The 15,910-nt window shown below is 35.2% G+C and overlaps 2 protein-coding genes across 2 annotated transcripts; one reads left to right on the top strand and one right to left on the bottom strand.

The window, feature by feature from the left end:
* Positions 1-1,542: 1,542 nt before the first annotated feature.
* On the top strand, positions 1,543-4,964 carry ICE1A (transcription factor ICE1-like). Its single transcript, NM_001287789.1, has 4 exons — positions 1,543-2,812; positions 3,614-3,850; positions 4,023-4,193; positions 4,707-4,964. The coding sequence occupies exons 1-4, from the start codon at positions 1,709-1,711 to the stop codon at positions 4,788-4,790; spliced, it is 1,596 nt and encodes a 531-aa protein (NP_001274718.1). The 5' UTR covers positions 1,543-1,708; the 3' UTR covers positions 4,791-4,964.
* Positions 4,965-5,389: 425 nt separating this feature from the next.
* LOC100500729 (alpha-mannosidase) lies at positions 5,390-15,396 on the bottom strand. The gene is made up of 30 exons (NM_001247922.2): positions 15,160-15,396; positions 14,624-14,707; positions 14,428-14,516; positions 14,031-14,205; positions 13,728-13,847; positions 13,501-13,587; positions 13,346-13,417; positions 12,786-12,899; positions 12,373-12,473; positions 12,157-12,250; positions 11,889-12,056; positions 11,703-11,792; positions 11,351-11,416; positions 11,152-11,208; positions 9,890-10,109; positions 9,558-9,697; positions 9,217-9,294; positions 9,071-9,130; positions 8,916-8,987; positions 8,489-8,536; positions 8,248-8,367; positions 8,110-8,175; positions 7,534-7,646; positions 7,315-7,399; positions 6,606-6,716; positions 6,434-6,529; positions 6,278-6,325; positions 6,034-6,102; positions 5,731-5,939; positions 5,390-5,638 (listed from the first exon to the last, which is right to left on the bottom strand). The coding sequence occupies exons 1-30, from the start codon at positions 15,367-15,369 to the stop codon at positions 5,614-5,616; spliced, it is 3,087 nt and encodes a 1,028-aa protein (NP_001234851.1). The 5' UTR covers positions 15,370-15,396; the 3' UTR covers positions 5,390-5,613.
* Positions 15,397-15,910: the final 514 nt, after the last annotated feature.

Genomic DNA, 15,910 nt, shown 5'->3' with positions numbered 1-15,910 from the left:
TTATACAACATAGTAGTTACATTATGGATTGCATAGCAAAATATACACAATACACATGAATAATAACACTATTTTATTTTATTTTTCATATTTTCAGCTTGATATTATATGTACTCACACAATTAAAATTATACAACTTAGTAGTTACATTTCATAAACACACAAATTAAACTATATATAGTTATTTACGAAATTTTCTATAGTATTATGAAATTTCATATCTAATAATAAAAATAGAGGCATTTGAATTTAAAGTTAGCCGTTTTGGTCTTCATGAAAATCAAAAAGGACATGGTGGGGTAATCTGTTTTGAAGAGATTTGGCAGTTTGCTAATCATTACTTTACTAATTATTATTACTGATTACAAGAAAATTATACAGAAATAACAGATATTATGCAAACTTTATTCACCTGAAACATCCCAACATTAACACATAACCACAACTTTAATAATTACCATCTTCATATATAATGCATGATATTAGCCGGTGCTGGTATAAACTTAAACGTTAAATATTTGTGTGATTATATTTTATCTCATTTAACGAGAATTTTAAAATTAAATTATGACTAAATATATTAAGGGAAAAAGAGTAGATATATCCCGAACTATTATAAGTGGTATGCAAATACTGTTCGTCATACTTTTGGGACATTGATGTTCCTGCCGTCATATTTTTGGGACATTTGGTGCCCATGCCACTTTGTTAGAGTGAAAGGGCATGTATGCTTTAATTTACGAACGACAGGGACACCAATGTCCCAAAAAAATGACGGAATATATATGCTACCATTTACGATAATTTGGGGGTATATTTATCTTTTTTTCCATACATAAATGTGCCATTTCTTTCGATATATAGATAAAAGTATATCATAAAAATAGAACAAAATAAGTATTATATATATTAAAAATAGGAGTCAATATAATAAATTAATATTTTCATTTTAATTTATGTGTTTGACTTGATATGAAATTTTAAGTTTTTTAAAAATATTTATGGTCTAAAAAAAGTTCTATATATTTGTATTACTATTAACTATTTTATTAAGAAAAATATAAATTTAAAAATTAAATTATTACTCTACCAAATATAAAAATGTACTTCCTGTTTCATTTAATGAGGTATACGTTCCTTTTTAATTCATCTCAAAAGAAAATTACTTTAGTATAATTGAAATAATTTAATTTTAAATTATAGTGATTTACTATTACATAAATGATTTTTTAAAAATACTACTCCTTTTGTTATACTTTGTATGATGTATTTTTCTTTTTAGTCAGATTAAAGAAAATGATATATATTTACATTTAATAATAATTTTAAAATATTTATTTTATTTTTAATAAAATGACTTTTAGTCCACACTTACTTGAGACTACAAATTTCAATTTCTTTTTCTAAAGTTTTATACGAACGCAAATTAAATTATATAAAATGAAAAAGGATAATATATTAAAATTAAATAATATCACGTAAAATGAAACGGGAGGAGAACATATTTTTACATAAATTCTGGGAGAGAGGAGGTGTAATATAATGATGATAAGAGTCTGAGTGAAAACGTAACATTCGAAGGAGCTATAAAGTGTCATCTCTAGAAAAGCCATTTCTCTTTTTCCCTCTGCTGCTTACGTCTTCTTTCTTCTTTGCCTTCTTCCATTACTTTCTCTACCTTTGAATCTAACCAAAAAAAAAAAAAGAAATGCTCTCAAGAGTTAACAGTATGCAGGTTTGGGATATGGAAGGCAAACAAGAAGAAGAAAAAGAAGAAAATTTTAGCAACAAGGAGAATACCACTAATGTTGAGCTTGAAAACAAACAAGATATGGAATTGGGTGCACTTTCTACATTCAAATCTATGTTAGATGGTACAGATGTAGATTGGTATCACAACAACATGCAAAACCATACTGAAAATATCTGTTTCACTCAGAATTTCACTGAATTAGCTGAAAACAGCATGTTTCTACAGCCAGTAGTACCAGTGGATTCTTCATCTTCTTGTTCACCATCTTCAGTTTCTGTTTTCAACAATCTAGACCCATCTCAGGTACATTACTTGTTAGCCCAAAAGGCTATTAACAACAACCCTTTGGATTATAGTTTTAATTTGGGTTGTGAAAATGGTTTTCTTGAAGCTCAAGGTATGGGTGGTTTGAATAAAGGGGGATTTCTTCTTGCTGGTGGTGGGTTTCATGATTTGAGCTCACAGAACCAAATGGGTAACCCCAATTTGAATTCATTTACTCAATACCCATCATCCCATTTGCCCCAAAATACTACTACTACTGGGTTTAGTCCACTAGGGTTTGTTGATGGTTCTGCAAATGAGAACTCTCTGTTTCTCAATAGGTCCAAGTTGTTAAAGCCACTTGATAATTTTGCTTCAAATGGAGCACAACCAACCCTTTTTCAGAAAAGGGCTGCTCTTAGGAAGAACTTAGCTAATACTACTGGTGGCAGTTTGGGGGATTTCGGAGGTGAAATTGGCCAGAATTCCATGAATGGAGAGAATGAAAGGAAGAGAAAGTGGGGTAGTGGGGAAGAACTTGATGATGTGAGCTTTGATGGGTGCACATTGAGTTATGATTCAGATGACCTTACTGAAAATGTTACTAATAAGGTGGATGATACTGTTAAGAATGGTGGAAATAGCTCAAATGCAACTAGCACTGTCACCTGTGGGAATCAGAAAGGAAAGAAAAAGGGACTTCCGGCTAAGAATTTGATGGCTGAACGACGACGTAGGAAGAAGCTAAACGATAGGCTTTACATGTTGAGGTCTGTTGTACCAAGGATTAGCAAGGTAAGATATTTTTTACATCAAGTTCTCGTGATTTCCTGTATAATTATATTATTCTAACATGTTTTAGCTTATTCAAAATTGTCAGCCTTTAGCTTCCTTTCCCAAGAGAATGATAAAGAAAAGGCGAAATCGAAATAGAGTGTTATTATTTCTTCTTTTCTGTTTTGAATGTACTTCATTTACTCTTCTTAAGGTATGCAACTTTGTCCTGTGCATAGTTCAAAAAAGTTTTCTGTATTAAAGTTATTTGATAGTCGCATTAAATTCATTCACATGAACTATATGAAAGATTTCAAAAGGATCTTCTATTTTGGACCACAAAAGAGAATAGACATCACTACATTGCTGTAAGTATTTCAGTTTGAGCGGTAACTCTTATATTCTGTTTTAATCTCAATTGTATATATCTGCTTCAACTTGTTTTCTTCGCCCCCCTCTCTCGCGGGGGAGGGGGGAGTCTGTTTGCTGTCCCACCACTTCTCAAACAGCTTGGATTATTGTAAATGGTCATAAATACTATGCTTTATTAGGAGTGTCAAAGTTTATTGTATGGAAACAACATGGTACTTGAATTTTAGCACTATCATGCGGAAACATTTTACTGGAGCCCTAAGAAACCAAGACGTAGGAAGTTATCTTTGATAGACCGTGATGCTGAAAGTTATCTACCTATTAGTTAACATTTGCGTCTTACTTGAGATTTAATCCCAAACAACCATTGGACTTGATTTTAATCTTCCTGACTACCTAATATAAAAAGCTTCTTCTTGGCATGCAATTTATGAATACGCATGTTCACAGATGGACAGGGCTTCAATCTTAGGGGATGCAATTGAGTACTTAAAGGAGCTTTTACAGAAAATCAATGACCTGCATAATGAACTGGAGTCCACGCCACCTAGCTCTTCACTGACCCAAACAACAAGCTTCTATCCTCTAACACCAACTGGACCAGCTCTGCCAGGCCGCATCAAGGAAGAACTCTATCCGAGTTCATTTGCAAGCCCACTGTCTAGCCCGACTGGACAACCTGCAAGGGTAAAAAGTCTTTAACCAACATTAACATTTCATCCAGAAAAAACTTATTATAAGACGAGATATACATTGATTGCATTGAGCACTATTACGGTGTTCTTCATGGTGGTAAAGTCTAAAAGTCATCATGTTATTGGTTTGAGATGATGTAATGCGGATTTTGTTTTACTTTTAGGTTGAAGTAAAGGCAAGAGAAGGAAGAGCTGTGAATATCCATATGTTTTGCAGCCGCAGACCAGGCCTCTTACTCTCAACAATGAGGGCACTCGACAACCTCGGACTGGACATCCAACAAGCTGTTATCAGCTGCTTCAATGGATTTGCCTTAGATATCTTTAGAGCTGAGGTACTTGATTTTCTGTTTAATTGACAATGTTGGACTCTTCGATTGAAAAATGCTTAGCAGAAGTTCATATATAGAAAATTGAAGTCGATCAATCCCGCAATGCACATCCTTCTGGAACGAACGGAACCTAAAACCATATTAAGCTTTTAACATGCGAACGTTGAAGATACATCAGAAGAGAATAATATAAAAAAAATGTCTTACCAGCAGACAACAGAAAACCTTTTAGAAAGTTAGTAGTCCAAATTACTCATGGTAAGTTGTGGCACCACTTCAATGAGCTCCACCACGACTGCGTAGATTCTTATCTGTTCCCTCCTTGATTGAGTATACCAGTCTGTCTCCCTATCCAGAAAGCACGTTTTCTCTTTGCTTGTTCCGATCAGTGTTGGAGAAGAAGAAAATAGGAGTTAAATGATCTGTGATTTAATTTGGATTGTTATCCTTGCCAATTTTATGTGCATTTGAAGTGAATTCTTCTTTAGATGATCATTTTTGTTTGTGTGATCTCAGCAATGCAAAGAAGGTCAAGACTTTCATCCTGATCAAATCAAAGCAGTACTGCTGGATTCCGCTGGTTGCCATGGGATGATATGAGCTTCTGTGATTGACAAAGGGAAACAATGTAGCCACAACTTTCAACTTTAGACTCTTCTTGTTGTTCTAGCCAATTTCCTATGCTCATATTGTATTTCTATATTTCATCCAGCAGGCTGTTGTTTTGTTTTACAACTCACAATTTGCTATTCCATGAACCTTTGCTTCCATTTATCAGTTACTTAGCGAACCGATTAACTAGCAGTTTTCTCAATTGTCCTGCAGTTTTAGTGTATAAAAAGCATATGCAAGGAAAATTTGGATATGTCAATGAAATTCACTCATTAATTCTGATATTATTTTGATTTATTTTCCACCTTGGGATGTCGTGAAATAGTTGTACTGCATTCACCCTCAACTATACATCCAGGTTCGAGTTCTGGAAATGGAAAGTTTTCCGTTAACTACTGGATGGTTAAACCAAAAAAGGGAAAATATTGAAGGGTAATATCTAGGCTTGTTTTTGTACATATACAGAGCTTGGTCATCTTTATTGGGGGATTTAAGATGTTCAAAGTGCTGCATTTTTCTTCACCAGGCAAACAAACCATAGATGGACTGCATGCATAAACTTTTGATCTGCTAAGACATGGAAGTTCTCTCTTCAACATCATTATTATTATTATAAGTTTATTGTTCTGTCAAAGAGGTTTTCATTCCATTACAAAAAGGATAACACATCTTCTAACAAGAGACTCAATGCTGCCTCCTCAAGGTGATATCAACACAGGCAAATAGGTCCCAAGAAGGTTTCAAGCTGCTCATATACCCTTTTGACGTCTTGACGATTCGGATTGGATTGGACTGCTGCAGGAGACTGCTATCATAGAGACATATGTGACTTCCAACTACAAAACAATGCAACAAAACCAGAGTATGATCAACACGTCTGGCTTCAGTTTTACATGGCGAACACAATCAAACGGCTTAAGTTTCTTACCCTTCTGGCACGCTCTGGCTGAGATCAATAACAAAGGTGCGAATTTCCATTGGGGCGAGCTCTACCATCAGCTTTGTAGGATCAACAGGTCCCCCTCTTGCCACGTCTCGCAAATCACTAGGAGCCTCTGCTTTCCACTTTAATCTCTTCTTCTCCATTTCTACTCTTTCTTGGTTGGCAGATAAACTCATCTCTCTAATCTTGTTTATCTGGAAAAAATGTTTAAAAGGAGTTGGTATAGTCATTCGAGTGACAATTGTTTTCCTAATTACAGCCAAGAACTAGGGATGCATATTGTGTTACCTTCCTCTTTGGGAACAATCTTTTCAATTCTACACTTGCCTTGGTGGATAGATCCTTATCCTCATCAACCTAGTAAAACGTAATAATTTATCATCTCGGAACGCTTGGACTTGGAGCAATTACGACCCAAAGAATCACATTATTAATTTGTAACAGGGAGTGTCAAGTGACCAAGAAATGAATGAGGAGTGAACCCAAACTTAAACAAGTATAATAGAATCATCGCAAGAAGGAACTCATAAACCTCGTATAAATGAGCCAATCTCAGGAGGACGGTGTGATCTTCAAGCTCCTACATTTACCAAGGAAAAAGGTAAATAGCTAGATAACAAAAAGTAGTACAACAACACAAAAGTTGCTTCCAAGGTACGAAATAACGCTTCAGATTGACATTAAATACCTGAAGCGTAATTATTGCAACATTATCAGGCAGACTGTAAGATGGATCCATCCCTGTAAAGGTTGGAACTGGAAATTTTGTAAATTTATCTCCATCCTGTAATTATGAAACATCTGATGAAAATTAGGTGGGATGCCGCATAGTTGAAGAAAAATGCTGGAATTTTCATAACCTGCTCAGTAAAAGCTAGAAGCAATGGAGAATATATCTCCTGTCCAAATGACCGCCGCCACTTCGCTCCCTCTCCAAGAGAATCAATCCGGATATAGTACTTGCCTTGGACCTGGGGAAATAAGCTAACATGTTTAACGAGTGGGCTGTAGTAGATTTAACATACAATAAAAACTAAACATTGTTTACATAAGGGTTTCAGACAATGAGGTTATGGGAAAACAGGATAGGGAACATGCCAAACACTACCAATCTATGCTGTAGAAGAACATAAAAGGTGAAAGCCGGGACTACTGTTATTATTTATTAGGAAGAAAAAAGGTAAACCAATTTAAAATGGGTAACCATGCATAAAGAACGGAAGGAAACAATATGGTAACGGCATTGTACCATATGAAGTTAGAATTATAGATACATGTCAGACATTTGAGCGTAGAAAACTAAAGCAACACAAAACCAACTTTAAATCCAAAAGAAATGTACAAAATATCATGAACATGTCTTTGAAAGTTTACTAGCTTCTTATGCCAACATAGAAATGTTAATATCAATCCTCGATCTCTTAGGCTTCATTGGCTGTCTCTTTATAGGTTTAAGCAAAGAATTTGCAACAAGAAAATAAAGAAAAAATTGCATTCACCATATTAAGCAATAACTACAAGCATAATTAGAGCCAAAATCAAATTGAAGTATAGTGTGATGGTGCTCACAGTCAAGCCCATGCATTTTCCAAGAGCACAGACGGTTTCATTCAGTGCTTCAGCAACACCTCTTCCATCATCATTGAGTAACCTCCTACAAAGAAGAAATGTACAAATCGTTTACTTTGAGATTCTGCTATTGGTAACTTCAAATAGTGATGATTTAACAGAAGAAAGAATGCAATGATAAAAGCGATAAACATAGCATGGGAAATGAGCAGAGCAAACCGGTGAAGCATTAGCTCCAATTGGCCATCAACAAGGCTGGATCCACCTACAGATCTATCAACCAAAACTGAGAACTCGTTGTTGTTGTCCTTTAGGAAAAGTCCAAGATTGATCTGTAATGGATTAGCCAAAATAACATAATTAACATCACCAGTAGGTATTCTAGCACAGAGTAAGTAATAAACAGGCTACTTTATGGGAAAGATTTGTCGAGTTCTCTGAAAGAAATTCTTATGCAAAATAAGGCAATACATTTATATATAAGAAATTCACAACGATTTGGAGGTGCAAAAATCCCGAGTAGACTTTTCAAAAAAAAAAATAGTAAAACATATGGAAGGTCCAAAATGTAAGCACCTCCATCCCCAACCAAAGGTAGGACGAAGGAACTTCTGCACCACTTCTGATTTCAAAATGGTTTGCGACAAATATTTGGATAGGCTAGTTTAACTCAGAAACTAGATTAGAAAAATAGTAGATTCAAATCTTCACATGATTCTCTAATATCATAAACAAATGCTATCATATATCAATTTTTTAAAGGAAAACAAACATTTTAAAAGTCTACTAACATACAGGATAATAATTTCCAGCAGCAGGTTGGTTCACTTGAAGATCCCAGTCAGCTCTATAATCCCGAACCTGCAGATATAAATGGAATAAATTAGTTATTTTTCTATTTCTATTATGCTAGAGGGAGAAAATTCAACTCACTCTTTTAAGGAAATCACGTCCATTAGAGTCTGTGTAGAATGTTTTGTTGCTTTTGATGTCAGTTTGAATCTGAGTCACCAGCTCTTTCCCAATTCCATTGTCAATAGGTATGGGGCCAACCTGAATTCAGGACTGCTTAATCAGAGGATCTTTGAAAGCTTATACATTCAAAGCATTGGATATCTTAACTCCACCAGTAAGAGAGACAATACAGGTGAAGAAAAAATGAGATTCAACTTACAGTGAACTCAACTTCAACGTGCTCCTTTTCCTTGTACACTCTAGTGATCTGCTCATTTACATGTTAAATCTGTGTGAGAAACATGATTAAGATTGTTCTCAAATTGTTTGTCTATCGTGAGAGTTAAGATATTGTTCAGTTGACCAGATAATTCTTAATGTTTACCGAGTAGAATATCCAGAGAGATAGATACAGCAAGCAAAAGAAAAAAATATTGCAACCCGATGTTCCTAGAGAATCAATGGGATCACATCCAGAACATATATGCATATTTCAGATACTATAACTACTTCCATTATACTTTTTAAAGGACTCAATGCATCAAATGTCGTCTTTGTTCTTACATTGTACTTCTGTGAACAGGACAAAGAGAACAAGTATAGCAATAATTCTGTAAAAGCTCTTCGATATTAATTAATTGAACAACCTGATATATCCATGAATTGATATTTTGATGAACTTCATCTAGCAGCGGACCTCGTAGAATGGTAGCTGGGACCTGATCAAGAATAAACAGCTTTTTTAGTTATTTACTTGCGAATTTAATGGAGTAAATTTGATGTTATAAGGTGCCTGGCTAACCTTTCCCTCAGGGTGGATGGGGAATGAGCCGTTTGGGCGAAACACATATGCTCCAGATGCCTTGCAAAATCAGGATAAAATATTTTAGCTTACGTGTGAATAAAATAAGATAATAAGAACAGTACTGAATCATCAGATTATACTACCTGAATGTCTTTATAATCATCCTTGCTTCCATCGTCTGCAGAATAATAACTGAATGATTGCTCCAAAGAGCTTCTAACCTTCACACACAACATAAAAATTTATTTCCATCATCAGTGTCTTCTAGTGTAAGAATGGGAAGCTGAGAAAAGGCTGATGTTGGATGGAAAGTGAGAAGAAGGCAAGCTATCAGCCCACATCTAGCAAAACTCTAAAATTCTATCATGTGAATGTTCAAATCTGCATTGCTGGTTATTGTAGAGGAACAGAAAAAAATTCAAACAAACAGAAGACGACCATTTGAAATAGGACAAGCATATACTGACTGGCCATCAAACATTACCTGGTTTCTCTTATTAAAATATTGAGTAAACTTTGCCCCATTTGCAGAATATAACAGTTTCAAGTTCCCCGGCCCCACTTCTACTGCATCACTTTGACTTCCATCAGTTTTGTAGAACGTCTGTGGTATTGAAGCAGCAACTGCATATGTAATGTATACAAGAAGAGATTTATTTTATCAATCCTCTAAACAGCTAGAGACAATTACAATCATCAGTTGGAATGTCATTTTTTGTGATATGCCGTTCAGATGCTGAAGAATTGGAAACTATTAAGATCACCAGCTTGCATGTTAACTTTCATGATATACCAATCAGATGTTTAAAGTCTAACCTGCTTGTTTACCACTTGTTATAACATAGGAGCTAAAGCCCAAAGGTGGAACAGTGGCTGTAAACACAAGCCAATATTTGGGGCTTGATGTAGGGGATTCACCAAAGTATGCTGCAGCATAGTAGTTCCTTATTACTATTGATTCTTTAACTATTGGAAGAAGCTGTGATTCAATTTCTTTTCCAGTGGAATCCTCAACGATGACATTCTTATTGACGACCTGTCCAAAATTTATATGAAGGTTGAACAGAGATGTCAGTGATAAATGATGAGTTATCCATTTTATGCATAAACATTATCAAAAGTTGAAAAAAAATCAGGACATTTATCTACAAACAACCATCACACAAAAGATGATAAGGGAAGAGTATTTTTGTGCCAAACAATTTATCAAGTTTTGTTTTCTAGTTTACCACTTCTTCTTCAAATATATTTTTCTGGTAATTTCTTCTCTCATCTGGAACGACAAGACAAATTTCATAATACTGAACCAAGAAATCAAGAGAAATGAAGTGCTCTGAAGGACAAACTGTGATAGCCTGATTATTCTTCTAAAATTTGAACCCAACTAGTTCATTACCCAAAACAGGTCTGGGGCCAACCCTTTAGGACCAACAGCAGACTTTGAAACTTGGTGACAATGGGCCCACTCTACCCTTCTCCACTTATATACTAGGTTTAGTTTGCATGGCGCAGAGCTCAAACATGTGACCTAAGTCACAAGTCCCTCGAACTTTGTTAAACTAAGCCCTGGGGGCATTTTTAAAGTCTATTCTTTTGGTACCATGGGAATTCTTAAATATCTAAAGATAAGCCCCTTGGAATTTTGGTTTGGCCCCTTTGAAAGACTAATCCCAAGCTTGCCCTACTCTCAACTCGAGATTTATCTTTTTTGGTAATTTATCTCATTCAACATGTTACAAAACATCATTCCAGGAGATCTATGAGCCTATGCCACAAATTGACGCCATTTTCTGCATGTCTTAATAACTCCTGATACTCATATAAATATACTTCTTCCAGGTTTTGTTCAGATAGGTCAACTGATACTGATTAATTAAGTATATGCTTTTATTCAAGAGTAGAGATTCTATGGTGAACGATTGAGATCTAAAGAACTCTTAAATACTTCCATACACCGAGCGCTGCTGCTCAATAGTTAAATGAGAGGACATATTTTTGTGCAGGGAGAATGAGAACCAAAGCAGCAAATAATTTAACATGCATAACAATCTAGGGAAGGAAAAGATCAAATTACTCACAGGGATTCTGACAACATCTGTTCTTTTCCACCCAAGAGCATTGTACACGACAACCACCTACATAAGTGGAAATAATGATTTGAAAATCTGCTCGTTGTTTTAATTAGAGCTCAGGTAGTTTTCCTCAGTTCCCACCACACAGAAATGTGATGTGAAGGTTTACAAAAGTATGAAAAGATATTGAAACTAGACTACTCACTAATTTTTTGCCTGGAGCAAGATCAGCTTCTGTTGGGGGACAATAACTTATATTCAACAACGGGCACTGGAAGAGAATAGAGCAACAAAAGAGTCAACTCAGAAAAACAAAAATTAAAATGCCTAAACTGATTGCTTTTGAATTGAGTTATGCAATATAAGAAGAGTATAATGGAGCCAATCCACGACATCAACTTTTGCATGAATGAACTCAATCATCAGATGCAATAATGCATTCAGCAGTAGCATGATAGGATTACTGTGGGGAGAACATGTGGGTATAGCTTAATAAAGACAAATGCAAATTCAATAAGAAGAAAGCCTATATTAAAGAATGGGCTCCAAATGTTTGCCTGCTTGAAATTTATCTGAGGATTCTTGCATCCAGATGCTGAAGCTGATTCCACCATACAAGCAAGTGAATTAGACACTAAATCCTCAGCCTGCAATTAGTTTTTGGTAATTATAATCATTTGAAATAAAGTTCACTGAATCCATGGCAATCACAAGTTTTTCCTAGGAGTTCGGAGCAAACTCACCTGCTTGTAACCTATGAACAGTCGTTTGGCATAATCATCAGCAACATGTTGCTTTGAAGTGCCACTGACAGCATCATGATGTTGAGCAATGGCTAGGGCATCAGCCAATATTTCGGTTGTTGGTCCTGTCTCAATTCTTCCTTTAAAGAATTCTAATTGCCTTGCTGCCTATATTACACAAAGGAGCCAAGTGAGAATTGCATATTCAAAATTCTGTAGATGGTGCAGCTTCTTAATTTCAGTAAAATGGAAAAGCAGCATGGCCTACCAAATAATAGCCACTCATCATTCTAACATAGAGTTTGAGAGCAGGCCTACTTGTAAAGTATCCAGTCCAATAAGCATTAATACGGTCTGCGTACCTGATACAAAATATGCATCAAGCTCTATATTTATTTTTTTGAACTTGAATTTTTATTTTTATTTTTGAACTTGCATCAAGCTCTATATACTGAGATTAAAATTACAAGAGAAGGACACTCACGGGAAATAGTCATCCGTCTTGAGAGGCCATGACTCGTCCAAAGCATACTTTGCATCAGTATAAATTGAAGGGCTTGAATATAAAGCATTGACACGACCATCCTGCGATAATACATATATGAGGACGAAGGATTTGTATAAGAACCTAGCTTGACCAAAAATGTAAGCTTTTATTTTTCAGGCTCTCTTATTGATTCCAGTTCAATAATATATGCAGATTCAAGAAATACGAGAGTCCCCAACTTTTATGGTGTCTTCATGCATTGCTAACGAAATATGCCAATCTTGATTTTCAATACATAAAGAAACAGTAGTTTCTGGATGTTCAACCAAAATGAAAGGAAAATTACAGTGCACATAGTTGTATGTGATTGTCTAAATTTTGAGTTACAGCAATGACAGTAGAAAACTCACTTGGTTTACGTAGTGAATGAGCTTGTCCATATTCCGAAACCATGTATGAGCATATTGGTACTTGAAGTCGGTTCCCATGGTCCACATTATATGATTTGTGCGAGTGATATTGGCCTGCAAGGGAAACAACAAAAGTTAGGTGCATGAAACTCCTTGGAGAGTCTACAAACAAGATTGGCAGTGTGGCATTAAGGAGTAATCTTGCAATCTCCTTAAGTCTTTACTGTGAACTTTTTCGTTGGACAAATCTTTATAAAGTCTTGCAGTCTGACACATAATTCCAACTACAGTTGAATGTTGGCTTGTCAGTTGAGATTGTTGACTTTTTTACCGACAGAAATATAATAAAGAGTAGCAGCCAAGCAACTAGGTTGTATTCTCACTAACAGAGTTAAAACGAGTCAAAAATGCAGTAAGATGCATTAAGCATGTCACGACACCCTTGCTACCCTCAGGCTCAACTTGATTGCTATCAAATAAGATGAAAGCAGACTATTTGGGAGGAGCAATTCACACTCATACTGACACCTCGTATAACATGGTCTGAGAGTATAACTTACTTGGGACAAAGCAGCAGCAACAAAGTCATTGACCCGCTCTTGGACATTGTAGTCAAACAGGTTGACATCATCCTTCAGTCAATAAAGAAACACATCACGTGCATGCCCTTGCTTAAAGTTAAAGAGCCTACTGTCTTAATCTATCAAAGATTTACCTGAACAGGAAGAGAATTATCATCATTCACTTCAAAGTAAAATTTGCTGGGAGGTTCATAATTCTGAGGGAATGCACCTGAAAATATCTGGTATGAAACAAAAGGTAATAGTCAGTCGCTGAATAAAATCTAGAGACAAGAGATTTATAAATAAAAATATCAAATAAGAAAGAGGAATAATATTAAACATGTATTACAACTTATAAATATTTGAAAGAAAGGCTTACTTGCGTGGATGAACTGAGACTCTTAGAACCCCTCCAAATGACCTCAAGGCTCTTCTCAATTTTCCTCTTTTCTCTGTCTTGGTAGTCAATGCGTCCAAAGAAAAGAGAGTCGAATCCAACCTAAAGCAGTAAAATATATGAGGTCAAAAGAGTTGTTTGAATGTACTTGGATTTTAGTTACACCATTTTTCAGCAGAGTGTTGGGAAATTGCTTATATTTCAAAGGCGGACTACTTATCAATTAATGAAGCACAAGAGTTACTATTCAAATTTCCAATTTAAAACTGTAATGCAGATTGGCACCTCTGCTCCCAGAAGGTATGCCTGAACAGCAGAATGTCCAAAAGGGTCGATTTGCCAGCCAATTCTAGGAGTAACATTGAACTGTTGTTTGATGTATTTATGCCCTAGAGTTGTCTGATCTATCATGTCAATATAATGTGTTGCTGCCTCATCATGCATGCACCAACCTCCATTTCTGCATAAATAGTGAATAAGATACCATTTGTATAAGCATTCTGACAAAGAAGAAGTAATCCACCCACTATCCTACACCTCCAGGAAAAGAAAGAGAAAAAATGTATATGTAAAATCACACAAAACATCAAGATTATCTGGAGTGCAAAGCAACTTTTGTCCACAGTACTATAATCTCTCTTTTGATATTTTTTTCTTTACAAATGTGTGGTTTTAGCCATACATGAACTCAAGTTGACCCGAGTTGACGAGCTGTTTGACTGTGCTCTGCATTCCCGGGCTCTGATTCCTCCACCAACGCTGGAAAAAAGCCTACATTCCAGTGCGGAAGGGAAAAAACCAAGCATTCATCAGTAGTATATCCCAGAGATACACAAACATTAACACACACTGAGAAAAAGGTGATAGTCAAGACTTACCTGTTCAACATAAATGAACTTTCTGTTTTTATCAGCCAATAATGCTGGAATCAATGAATCCAAGACATTTTGAACACAAGCCACCTGCCACATTACAATTCTATTTTATAACCATGACTAATGAATTTAAGATGAATGAGCACCTGAACTGTTGTCTATATCCATCGAAAGTGGAAATTACTTTTACAGTTATACTGCAACTTATATAATGTATTACTCACTCCGTTTCAATTCGTTTGCATTGGTTTCCTTTTTAGTCCAATCAGAAAGAATGCATCTTTACTTCTTTGTCAACTCTTTAATTCTAAATTGCTATGCTCTTTAATTCTAAATTGCCACATAGCATAGGTATTTCGATACACTCAACACATCTTCTGTTTAAGACCACAATATGCAAAAACAAATCTTTTACTTGTTAAACTCTACGTCAAGCCAAAAATAGACAGACAAATTAAAACACACGAACTAGTTACTCACCAAAATCTCAACATACTAACTCACAACAATTTATCACACTACGATGAACAAACAGGTACCTGAATGGAATTGTTGGAACCAACATAGTACTGATCGACCGTTTTCAACCAGCCAACATCATCGTGAGTGTGAGGAACCAAATGAACGTTAAGCTTCCCTGAAACAATTCCCTGTGATGTATTGTAAACCATATACTTAGCTTCCACTACCCACAACCCACAAACCATCAAAATCAAGAACCAAATTTCAAACTTCCCCATATTTTTCATTTCCACAATTGCTGAGAGTGTTCACTGAAAGAGAATGTACTAAACCATAAACCCCAAATCTCTATAAATAGCCTAAATTTTTGTAGATAAATCAAGAAAGGGAATCAAAGCCAATGGACCTACAAGATTAATTGGAAAACTTAATACTAAAGGGTCGTATTCAAAAATCAAGATTTGTGAAGTCTTCGATAAGTAATGTGTTAATGATTTTTATATGATGGGTTCTTTGCTTAGGATTGACTTGGGTGCTGACAAAGCTAAGTGTTGATAATTGTTAAAAATAAGGTTAAAAAGCACGTCTACTAGGAAACTATTCGTCACCATTTTAGATCACATTTACATTTTAAAAAATAATTACTGATTTTAGCGATATTTTTAATTTATTACCATTTATAGTAATATTGTGATAAATCTTTAATATGTATTAGAAATAAATTATGTATGTAATATATTTGAATTATAATTGTTTTTGAAATATATATTATTTGTTTGGCAAAAAATTATCACATTATATTATAAGTGTATTAAAATGTATGATAAA

Source organism: Solanum lycopersicum, chromosome 6 (genome assembly GCF_036512215.1).
Source record: "Solanum lycopersicum chromosome 6, SLM_r2.1".
Classification (NCBI taxonomy): domain Eukaryota; kingdom Viridiplantae; phylum Streptophyta; class Magnoliopsida; order Solanales; family Solanaceae; genus Solanum; species Solanum lycopersicum.
This window is presented reverse-complemented; position numbering and strand designations above follow the sequence as displayed.